The 12,836-nt window shown below is 35.2% G+C and overlaps 1 protein-coding gene across 4 annotated transcripts in view; it reads left to right on the forward strand.

The window, feature by feature from the left end:
• The window catches only part of PCCA (propionyl-CoA carboxylase subunit alpha), a 488,979-nt gene that overhangs the window by 126,802 nt on the left and 349,341 nt on the right, over nt 1-12,836 (forward strand). For 2 of the 4 annotated variants that reach the window (XM_028526281.1, XM_036011417.1), the window contains one exon: nt 4,941-5,072. In XM_028526281.1, the coding sequence (XP_028382082.1) occupies nt 5,059-5,072 (14 nt within the window). In that variant the 5' untranslated portion in view covers nt 4,941-5,058. Of the gene's footprint in view, nt 1-4,940; nt 5,073-10,052; nt 10,060-11,386; nt 11,392-12,836 lie in introns of those variants that run through there. The other 2 variants (XM_028526274.2, XM_036011418.1) reach the window with 2 other exon arrangements.

Here is a 12,836-nt window from a genome sequence, read left to right on the forward strand (position 1 = left end):
TCTTTCATTTGTTTTTTCTTTTTACGACCAAGTTCAATCAGATCTGTGAGCATTTTGATTACCAGGACTTTAAATTCTCCATCACATAGGTTGGCTATCTTCTCATTGCTTAGTTCTCTTTCTGAGGTTTTGCTCTGTTCTTTCATTTGGGCCATATTTCTTTTTCTCTGTGCACCTGAGAGGTTATAAGGGGGTGGGGCCTTAAGTATTCACCTGGGCGGGGCAGCCCTTGTTGCTGCACTCTCTGGCACTGCCTGTGGGGGAAGGCTCAGAGAGGGAACAGTGCTACTCACCTGCTTTCTCCAGCGCACTTTCCAACAGACTCTTCTGTGAGACTGGGAGTTTCTCCCACCGTGGCAACCACCATAGTCCACTGTGAACTCTGAGTCTCAGTTTCTCCTAAAGTGAGCCCCACCTGCCCTGTCCCACTTGCCTTGCCGAGGTTTTTCTGAGCTGGCTTGGCCAGTGTGGTCCACCTCCTTACTGGTAGGTCTGGTTGTTCTGGTTGATTTTTTCTTTAGTTCCTTGGTTGTTGGAGATCCATGCAGTTTGCTTTTCTGGCACTCTGGTTGTTTATTGATTTAGATTGGTTGTTATTTCTCTTTTGGTTGTACAAGGAAGAGAAGGGTTTCTACCTATGCCTCCATCATGGTCAGAACTCCTAAAAGAGGTATATATGTTTTAAAATCAGTCTTACATGTCCAAGAAGTTCTATAGAGATAAAAATAGCAGGAAAAGATGTATTCTGAGGCCTTGAAAAGATGAATTAATCTTGTGATCCCTCTATTGTTCTTTTTTGATGTTCATATTATTATCTCCATATTCAGTATGTAGCCCTTTCTATCTGCAACTATGTACTTTTGAGATAACTATTTTGAAAGCTTCCTCTAGGGTTCAGGTTTTTTATGTCATATGCTGCACCAGTTCTTGAACTGATCTTTTCTACCAGATGCCCTTTTTTCTTTTAGCATGGAATACATTAAAGTTCAGAATCTGGGTCCTTTGGACAGTTCAGCAGGTTTTCCAAGGCTATGTCTCCACTCTTTGACCCCGATTTTATGGTTTTCTAAGTATTAATTCTTGGTAAACCAAAAGTGTATACTTAAAAAAATCATAAGTTCATAATATAGCAATTTACTAACTGTTTCAGTATTTCTAAGAATATGTATTATACATTTCATTTTTATACATAAAGATTATTTCTGTCTTTCATTTGTAGCATAAACACTATGGTAAGTTAAATCTCATTATTTCCCTAACATACTGCTCAAAGCGAACCCTTTTCCCCATTTTTCTATCAAAATTAGACCAAAATCATAAAGTCACAGAATTTAGAAAATGAAAGAAATCTTACAGCAACGATTTCAACTTTTTGTAATTTCTTTTCTGTATGCACCACTATTAAATTGTTTTCCATAGATGATGAAAAAATGTTCACTTTTTTCATGACTATAAGATAATTATCTACATTCAGGTATTATATTTATCATTCATGGTAAAGTTAAGACTTCTTAAAAGCATATATTTTTTATTTTTTAAAGATTTTATTCATTTATTTTAGAGAGAGGGGAAGAGAGGGAGAGAAACATCAATGTGTGGTTGCCTCCTAGATGCCTCCTACTGGGTACCCAGCCCCATCCCAGGCATGTGCCCTACTAAAATCAAACTGGTGACCCTTTAGTTTGCAGGCCCAGGCTCAAGCCACTGAGCTGCACCATCCAGGGCTATAAAGCATATTTTAAAAGTAAATTTTATTGTTATGCCTAAAGAAGACTCATTACTACCTAAGGGAAATGAATACTTAGATGGATGACACAAGATACAGATTAACAGAGGAGTATCAAAAAGTTATGGGTGGATAAATCCTGGCCTTAAGTTCTAAATCACACAAATAAATTTGGTCAAGAACTCGGGACTTTTGAAACAGGCTCCCTCACTTTGCAATTACCATACTGTCTACTCTGACTTCATCCTTGCTGTTTGATCAAGGAATTATGGGATCAGGAGCTAGGATACTGCTTTCTAATTTTTGCTTTAATTACATCTAAAGGCTAACCCAGGGAATACTACTAAAACATAGATATATAGGAAGTTAGTTGTTGAAACATCAATTCAAGTAGTTACTCGGCTTACTACTGGTTATTTTTCTATTGTGTTGAATGGACAAAAAGAATAACTAAATACTTGTGTGAGCTAATTTCCTGGTAATTTTTTCACTGGGAGGTATTTTTTCTTTCCGAATGCATGAGGAAAATCTTGTAAATCAGTAATTCCTGGTCATTGGGTTCTTGTTGATCAGAATTTTATTGTATAATCATACTGTATCTTGGGTGTTCTCATTTATGTTATTTCTTCACACTCATTGTCAATGTAGGTATTCTGATTACTTAATTACATCTGCCTGACATAGTGGTATTTAAAATAACATTTATAATAAAAATACCTCCATTTTAGAAGGTAAAATGAGAATATACAAAGACAGTTAATAGTTAAACATGATTATTTTCTTTTGATTTAGTGTTTAGTGGGTTGTAGATTTGGGATAAAAAGAATGAATATGATTATTATTTTGGTCTAAAATGACTAGCTTGTCCAGATGAAGACATAGAGTATATGGAGATGTAGGCCTACCCACCACTTTCCCACTTACAGAGCAGCTCCACTTTTCATATGTTCTACATTTGGGGGTTTTTCATAAGTTTTTTTTTTTAAAAGAAAAGGTTCTACTATTAAAATTACAGAAACATTTGATGAGGCATTTGGTTATGGCTGAAAAGGTTTCTTGCCCTACTGGTGTGGCTTAGTGGTTTAGGAATCATCCCACAAACCAAAAGTCACCAGGTTGATTCTCAGTAAGAACATATGCCTGGGTTACAGGCCAAGTTCCACCTGGGGATGTGTGCAAGAGGCAACTGATTGATGTCTCTCTCACACATCAATGTTTCTCTCCCTCTCTTTCTCCCTCCCTTACCCCTCTCTCTAAAAATAAATATATAAACCTTTTAAAAAATGTTTCTTATCTAGCATTCTGCCATTTGTGACACTGGCGTTTGTAGGTATTTAGATTTCTATAATGTATTTTGGAGTCTTGTGGACCTCATTGTCTATTATTCTAGTGTTCTCTTTTTATCAGGACTTCAGGACAGAGGGACAAAGAACTAACAATTGGCTTGCACTCAGCTTGGTGTTTTACATTATTATTTTATTCAGTCCTTCAATCAAACTTGCAAGGTGGTTATTATCCCTATTGTAACACAAAGGAAAAAGGATGTTTTAATCTCAGAACCTAAAAATGCCTCTTTGTTTTTTCTTGCTTTGGACAGGAGAAAAAGAATACATCCTCAGTTTAAAGGCATTGGCTTTGTATACGTTTTATCTGAAGATTTGATCTGCAACTTTTAATTGCCTCCTATATTTGATGCCTTTAAAAATGCATTTGCCAGACTAGAATTGTAACGTCTAGACCTCTCTATCTGCCTCCTGACAGGCACTGGACTATCTTACAAACATCTTCAACTCAGCATGTGTAAAGCTGAAGTGGGTCATCTCATTTCCAAAACATTTATCTCCTCATATATTTCTTTTGTTGATTCCCTGTTGTACTTCCACTTCCTTCTAAGGGTGGATTTAATTCTCTTGATTCATTATGGCCAAGAGAACAATCTGAGCAACACATTGCAGTAGCTTCTCTGGATAAAACCTCATCAGGAGAATTAAGCTCCTTTTCCAAGCCAAGAATCCTTCAAGCAGCAATGCCAATAGATGCAATATGACACGTAAAATACACTAGTTGTTCTTTATATTGACTGAAGGTCTTGGGAGAATCAACAGTTAGGCACTTTACTCTGCTGATGCCCAGCATACAGTCTGGTCTTCCTTCTTCTTATGTAATAGTTCTTTACCCAATGACCTCATCTTTTACTTTAGCAAACCCCTCCTTTACTTCTCTAAACCTATATTGTGTTTTTTTTCATCCCTAATTGGTATTTTCCTTATTAGCATTTTATTATAAGTTAAACCCAGAGAGATGGATCTGTTACTGGGGACTAAGTGTAATTTGTACAGAGCAGTTTTTATTGAAACCACAACTCCACCTGGTAAATTCCCACTGTATTGACTTTTATCTTGTAGTCACAAGGATATAGACATTTTATACTTTATTTGTGTATTTCTCTGAGATATTGTGATCTGTTCATAATCCCTTGAATTAGATGATATCCTGTGGTATTCATCTATGTTATCCCCTGCATTTACCTCAGAGCCTCGCACAGAGTTTATTCAATAAAAAATGGATATATGTGTTGAACTAGGTACTGTGCTGCAGAATATTGAGAAACAAAGATTTATAAGGCATTTTGAAAGGTAAACTTACTGTTTAGATTGGGTGGCAAGATACTGTATACAAATATAATACCATAGAAGTTGCTTTTCCAAAGAAATCTGTTAATATTAAGCAATATTAACTATACTATAGTTAATACTATAAAAAGTATTGCTTATACTTTTCTTTTTCTTTTAAAAAAGATTTTAGTTATTTATTTTTAGAGGGAGGGGAAGGAAGGGAGAAAGAGGGGAAAAATATTGATGTGTGAAACATTTATTGATTGCCTCTCACATGCCTCCAACTAGGGACCTGATTGGGATCAAGCTGGCAATCTTTTGGTCTATAGGATGATGCCGACCCATGGAGCTACACCAGTCAGGGGCTACTTTTATTTTTCTTTGACCAAACTTTGTTTCATATATCTCTGTGCATATTTTCTATATGCAAAACAGTTGTTATATATTTAATGTGTGACTCAAATGCTTACTCTTGAGTTGTTTTTGGTATGTAAATAATTAGTGAGGTTATTTATGGGTTTTTCTTTTTATAAAATTGTGATTCCATATCAAGTACCATAATGTTTTTGTTATAAATATCTATTTTTATTTCTCCACAGGCAGCAGAAGACATCATTTTCATTGGACCTGACACATGTGCTATTCAAGCCATGGGTGACAAGATTGAAAGCAAATTATTAGCTAAGAAAGCAAAAGTTAACACAATTCCTGGCTTTGATGGAGTTGTCAAGGTAAGAAAACATTTTACTCTACTCTTTATAGCACATGTCCTCAGGTCAAGCATTTTGTCAAAAGTGTAAGATAAAATGCAATTATTGCTTTTAAAAATATACATGTACAGGTTAAAAATAATCCATGTTGTTTACACTTGGATTATTTGAAATGCCATGAGTTAAAAAGAGCAAGATGCCACATAAGCATTGTATTTTTTTCTTTATTTTATTGTTTATACTATTATAGATGTGCCCATTCCCCCCACTTTTGCCTACCTACTCCCTCTGCCCTCCCTAAGAATTGTATTTAATGATCAATATTGGCTCATACTTTCACAGGAAAAAACTTGGTGATTTAAAAATGTGCTGTTAGGTCTATGGATTTTATTTAATAGCAGCATGGATTTAATGTTTTAAACCTTATGATTTTCTGTATATCTTTGTATTGAGCTTCCATCCATATGCATAAAATGTAAACATGTTTCTAGTGGCAAGTGGTATAGCTATGAATTACTATAGATCCCAAACGTAACTCTTTAACCAACAAGCAGCTTCTGCAGCTGAAGGCTTCTAAAACAGAATGCAGAAATTGGAGTGTATGTATGTCTTTCTGTCCCCATCTCTACACCCTCATCCCCCACCCCAATTTTTTTTTCTTGTTATAAGAGAGTCCCTATGTAGACTTTAACCTTGTGATGGAGTTAGTCTGCAAGAACTCTCCAGCTCAGTGTTTATAATTTTTACTTTTGGGGCTAGGAAGTTCTTTGTGCAGGATCATTTCATGCATTACAGGATAGTTAGTAAGCTGGGCCCCAGGTTAGTAAAATTTTGTAGCTTTTTTTCCTAATTACTATGCCATATATTGAAACTAATATATAATAATATTGAATGTAAACTGTAAGTGAACAAAACATAAAAAAAAAGAAAAAATTTTCAGCTTCTTGCTTGTATTTACCTATATTTACCTCAGTCTGTATTCATCCATTTTTTCCCTTCTCTTTTTGTACCAGGAAGAGGTGTTCCCAGTCTTTGTAAAGCCAGTTCTTCCTCTTATGCTCCAGTTGTGCCCTTTGTAGCCTTTAGGGGCTACCATCTTCACTGATTATCTTTTCTCTGTTCTATATCTTAAAACTCTCTTTGTTTTGTAGCCCCTTTCCTTTACCATTGCTATAAAAAATACTCAGTCACTCAACAAGTGTATTGATACCTGTGCTAAGTGGAAGGGATATGGTGATAAACAAGATACCCATGACCCCCTCACATGATGATATTTCCAGTTTAGTGGAAAGAAATATGTGCTCCTTCTCTTCATAGATCACAACAAGTCCTTGTCATTCTTCAACTGTCATCTAACTTCTCTCTTCCCTTTCACATCCACATGTCTTAGAAGAATTCTCCTTACTCTTGTTTCTATACTTCTTAATCTTTTAAAAATATTTTTATTTTTACAATACAGTTGATATAAAATATTATTAGTGTCAGATATACAACATAATTAGACATTTATGTAATTTATGAATTGATCACACCTATTTGTCTAGTACACATCTGACACCATACACATTTATTACAGTATTATTGACTGTATTCCCTATGCTGTACATTGCATTCCTGTGACTATTTTTATAACTGCCAGTTTGTACTTATTACCCCCTTCACCTTTTTCATCCATCCTGCATGCTTACTCTTTACTGAAGTCTGGCTTCTTCCTTCCCACTGATGTTTCTCCTGCAAAGGCTACCAGCAACTTCTCCTTTTTACTAAATCCAGTATATAATTTTTAATTCTAGTCATATCTCAATGTCTTTGAAGCATTTAAGTCTCTTGTCACTCTTTCCTGCTTGAAATATTCAACTTCTGGCACTTTACACAGTTCTAGTTTTGTTTTTGTATTTTTTGGCTTGTTTTGAATGTTCCTTCTTAGTTTCATGCTGATTATTCTTTCTATCTTTGTTCCTTAAGAGTTGGTTTTATTTGGGTTCTGATAGGACATTTTCTTTTATTGTACATACACCTTGGGCAATCTTAAATATTGTTATGGGTTCCAATCTCAAACCTATACATCTCTTCTACATATCTCTTCTGAACTTCAGAATTGCATGTTCAATTGCTTCTCAAACAGCTCTACTTGATGCTTCTTGAGGCACCTTGAAAGTAGCAAGTCAAAAGCTGACCTCACCATTTTCCCTCTAACCAGGGATTGGCAAACTATGTCTTGATGCACATCTCTGTTTGTAAATAAATAAAGCTTTACTGGTCACAACCATGTTCATTCCTTTACATATCGTCTGAATGCTTTTCCACTATAATGGCTCAGTTGAGTAATTGTGACTGAGACTGTATGGCCCACAAAGTCTGAAATATTTACTACTTGGCCCATTCAGAAAAAGTTTGCTGACTTTTGCTGTAAACTTCTCATCCTTCATTTTTTTCTTCCCTGTGTAAGTGCTGGCATTTTTCACACTGTTTCTGAAGCTGGGGACTTGGGAGTCATTCTTCATAAATACTGCTACAGAGAATTTACTTAAATATCTTTCTGATCCATTTCATTCTTTCTTTCCTCATGCTAATACCAAGTTCTAGTTACCATCATCTACTCTGGACATCAGCCTTCTGATTGGTCTCCTTTGGAGCCACTCTGGTTCTGTCCAATTAATTTTGGACACTGCAGCTTGAGAGATCGTTCAAAAGTCTAGATTTGATCATATGCCTGTGTTTAAATGTTCTGTAATGGCTACTCATTTATATTTTTTAAAATAGCATTTCTCTCTTCAAACTGATATTGTGCCAATTTACCCTTTGCACCAACCATATGTGACATCCTTCAGATTCTTGAACCTTCTGTATTTAATTTTGTCATATGTGTGTTAATTCTGCTTCTGTCTTAATTCCTGATTGTCTCCTACTTGCTGTTTAGGTCTTGGCATAACATAAATTTCTCACAGAGGCATTTCTTTACTGCCTAGGTTATAGATTAGGCCCTCAGTTCTATCTTCCCTTAGTACCCTGTACTTCACCCATTAAATCAGTCATTCATTCATCTAGTCATTCCTCTACTCAGTAAATATTTAAAAAGTGCATATTATTTGTCCAATATTGTTTGAAGTGCTGTGGATATAGTAATGAACAAAACAGATAAAAACGTCCTGTCCTCATGAAGCTTACACTATAAAAGAAGGAGACAATGATCAAAAACTAAAGTTATACTACATGCCATGGTGAAATATAAGACAAAGAATGGGGAAAGGGAATGCTGGCAGGTACCATGTAAACAAGTGATGGGGCAAGTCATGTGGCTACTGTGGAGAAAACAAAGCATATTAGGCAGAAAAAATTAAGTGCAAAAATGTTGCGGTTGAAGTGTGCTTGATGTTGAACAAACAATGAGGAATCATGTGACTGGAGTGATCAAGGGAGAAGTCAGAGATGAAGTAATAGAGGTAAGATGTATAGTAGGGAGCTCAGATTTTATGGGGCCTTTCGGCTATTTTAAGATGGGTTAAATGTCTGCTTTCTGCACTGGATTGTAAGCTCCTTCCTGGCAGGGGTTATTACTGTGCCACTTGCAGATGGTGCCTGGTACATAGTCAGAGCTCACTAAATACTTGTTGGATGAATAATTTTTTCCAGGAAATACACTTTACACATATAACTGTTGTATGTACATTTTTGTTATTTAGTACACATTTGTTAGACATACCTAAGTAAAAGGAACACAAAACTGAAAACTAAGAAAAAGTAAAACAGATAGTAGACATAGATCCACATGTGCTCCAGATACTGGAGTTGGCTGATAAGGAATGTAAAATAACTATGACTAGTATTTAAAGAAATTTTAGGAAAATGTGGAAAAAATAGATAAGCATATAATAATTTCACCAGTGAATTTGAATCTATCAAAAAATTAAAAAGAAATTTTATACCTGTAAGTATATGAAAATAAGGACTTTAGATAAGGTTAAAAGTAAACAAAGCAGAATATAGGATCTATTTTGTGTCATGTATCAGTATTTTATTTCTTTTTATGGCTGAATAATATTCCCTAGTATGACTATACCACCTTTTTAAAAATCCATTTATTGATAGAAATTTGAGTTGTTTCTATTTTTGGTGATTTTGAATAGTGCTGCTATGAACATTCATGTGCAAGTATTTGTTTGAATACCTATTTTAAGTTCTCTTGGTTATGTACAGGTGTACTTCAGAGATATTGTGAGTTCAGTTCCAGACCACTAAAATAAAGTGACTTTCACAATAAAGTGTGTCATAACCTTTTTGTAGGTAGAGGGTCTTGCCTTCAGTTTGTAAAAAAAATACAACATATGTGAAGCATAGTAAAGCAAAGCACGATAAAATGAGATATACCTGTATACAAGAGGGGAATTGTTGGGTCATGTGATAGTTCTATGTTTAACTTTTTTTAAGTAATAAGTATTTCCTTTTTAAAAATTTATGTATTGATTTTTAGAGAGGGGAAGAGGGAAGAGAGTGAGAGAGAAAGATAGAGAGAGAGAACATTGATCTGTTGCTCTACTCATCTATGCATTCATTTGTTGATTCTTGTATGTGCCCTGACTGGGGAGTGAACCCACAACCTTGGCATATTGGGATGATACTTTAACCAAACAAGCTACTCAGCAGGGCTCTATGTTTAACTTTTTGAGGAGCTGGCAGGCATCCAACCCTTTGTTTAACTGCCCCCTCTTCAGTTTGGGTAGAACCTGTGATACATATGGCATATGTCAAAGGGTGATGGCATAGACCTCCCTTAATTAAGTTACATTATATGAAAAGGTGGTGGAATTTAACTGCATTCAATTACATTATAGGGCAAAGTAGTTGGGTGTCACTCCTGTGATTGTTTCATCATATAAGACTCAATCTTAGGACACTAGAGAACAGATTCTAACTGCTGGATTGATGAAGCAAGCAACCATATTGAGGTAGCCCACATGGCAATGAGTTCCAGGCAGCTTCTAAGGATCTAAGTGTCCAAAGGATGCAAGTTTCCAATCTCCATCTAAGAGCCAGCAAAAGATGGGGACCTCAGTGATACAACCACAAGGAAATAAATTTTTGTCAACCACCTGAATGAGCTTAAATTAGCCCCAGTTTAGCCTCCAAATAAAAATGTAGCATGGTTCACACCACGATTACAGCCTTGAAAGACTGAGCAGTGCATGAGAAACCTTTTTTAGGCTCTCAGTTGTTGGGTTTTAGTCCTTCTTTACCTTCTCATTATGGAGAATTGTGCAAGTTTGTGTAGTGTTTTGAATAGTTACATTATGAACCTTGAACTAGTCGACCCCAATACTTTTGCCAGTACAATTGTATTTGTTCTTTAACAAGAAATCTTCAAACTGGTTTTTTTGAAGTCTTCAATTTGGGCTTGATTTAGTCACAAGGGTAGTGATGAGTCTGACTCTAAATAATTTCTATCTTCATTAGAGTAGCAGACTCCTCAGGAGTTCATGGGAGAGTTTATTATTACAGCATTTGATCTGGAATGTGTTTGTACTGTAGATTCTTTCTTATGAAGCCAGTGGGTGTAATGTCTCATAGGAAGAAGAATGTTCCTTGACTAAAGGTCCAAAGGTTACTGTTGTGGGCTGGGACAGGGGAAATGCAAAGTGTCAGAGATATCCATTATGCAAGCACTTTGCTGACTCATAGGGAGACCTTGTGTAACAAGGCAGGATTTAAGGTTAATAATGTACTGCCTGTATCAATAATTAATAATTAGTGCAATTTCTCCTTTTGATGTGATAGATGGCAAATGGTTATTTGATTTGTTGTTGGAATATTGTCTATATATATTTTTCCCTTCATTTTCTTGGCTAATACAGAACAATTATTTATTGTCATTTCTGTTTATAGTATCTAGGTGCTTTATCAAAAGACTGATATTTAATTTCTGGAGTGGGAGCATCCAATTTTATCTGTAAGGCTATCAGTTTATTCTGAGTCTTATTGTGTTTGTTCAGACTCTTTTACAATGTATAGTGTGGTTTCGAAGATCTGACACTGTGGGTAGTTCCTATCCAGGTTTTGCTTGTTTATGATATTTTCTATTTCTGGCTTAAGTCTGCTTACAAAAAGTGAGGGGAGAGGTGGGATCACAATTGCTTCAGGGTCTACTCATAAATACTCTCTAAGGAATTAAAGAGTCCATCTCTGAAGTCTTCAGTGGACCTATCCTTTCATTGCTAGCATAGCTGCATTAGAGTGCAACCTATTTTCAGATAAAAGATTTTAGTGGTAGCCTCCCAGTGAGTTTGTTTATCATTTACAGTTTTTTTTAAATCTTTCTGCTTTCCGTTATAATCAGAGTTCTCAAGTCACTTTCGGGGACTTCCTATTCTCTTTTTTTAATTCAAAATTTTCTATGCGAGGTTACTAGCAATATGAATAAATTGATGTAAAATTAGTGATCCTAGATTATACATTTCTAGAATATTTTCAGTTTCTCTGTAAATTTTATCCTGTGTAGGTTTTGGAAAGTCTTAGGTGACACCTGTCAGTTCAGAATGAATCCAAGGCTTTAATTCAGCCATAGAGGCTTGTCCTATTCTAAGAGGGCTTAATTTTTTTTCAAGACAAAAATAACCAGGATTTTATTAATATTATTTAACTACATAGGACAAAATACATAACATTGCTTTATTAGAAAGTAAAGTAAAAATAATCAGAATTTTAATTAATATTATTTAACTACACAGGACTAAATGCATATTATTTACTTATTAGACAAGGTAGTTTTTTGATTGATACAAACATTTAAAATTTGGAGTTATGGACAATGGCTAAATCCAATATGTGCATCCAAATTGCACTTACATAGACAAGTGGATGGTTTATGGGTAAAATGTTTTTAAATAGTTTATCCTGAATCTTAGTCTATTCTTCAAACAGAATTAGCAAAAAAAGATTTATCCTTGAAAATAGCATTAATATAAAGAAATCTGACATAAAAGCAGCATACTTATCTTTAATATGCTAAAGTGTTCCATATAACAACACAATTGTGTTACATTTTAATTATTTTTATAGTTTATTTTTATTGTATCTTTTTCATTACCATTTATCCCTCTTATATCCTCTTCCATGTTCACCCACACCCCACTCTACCACAAGCACCACACTGTTGTCTGTGTCCATGAGTTTTTTTTCTTTTTTATTCCATCTCCTACCCCCTCAGAGCTGTCAACCTGCTCTCTGTGAGTCTGTTTCTATTTTGCTTATTGGTTCAGTTTGTTCATTAGATTCCACATATGAGTGAAATCATATAGTATTTGTCTCTTTCCTACTGACTTATTTTACTTAGCCTATTCAGGTCCATCCATGCTGTTGTGAAGGGTAAAATTTTCTTCTTCTTCTTTTTTTTTTTTTATAGCCGAGTAGTATTCCACTGTGTAAGTGTACTATAGTTGCTTTATCCACTCATCTACAGATGAACATTTGGGCTGCTTCCAGATCTTGGTGATTGTAAATAATGCTGCCATGAACATAGTGGTGCATATATTCTTTCAAAGTAGTGTTTCAGGTGTATTTGAAAAAATCCCCAGAAGTGAAATTGGTGGGTCATAAGGTATTTCCATTTTTAATTTTTTGAAGTACCTCCCTACTACTTTTACAGTGGCTGTACCAATCTGCATTTCTGCCAACAGTGCAAAAAGGTTCCCCCTTCTCCAAATCCTCACCAGCGCTTGTTGCTGGTTGATTTATTGATGATAGCCATTCTGATGGGTGTGAGGTAATACCTCATTGTGTTTTTTTTTTTTT

The sequence above is a fragment of the Phyllostomus discolor genome, chromosome 11 (genome assembly GCF_004126475.2).
Source record: "Phyllostomus discolor isolate MPI-MPIP mPhyDis1 chromosome 11, mPhyDis1.pri.v3, whole genome shotgun sequence".
NCBI classification, from domain to species: domain Eukaryota; kingdom Metazoa; phylum Chordata; class Mammalia; order Chiroptera; family Phyllostomidae; genus Phyllostomus; species Phyllostomus discolor.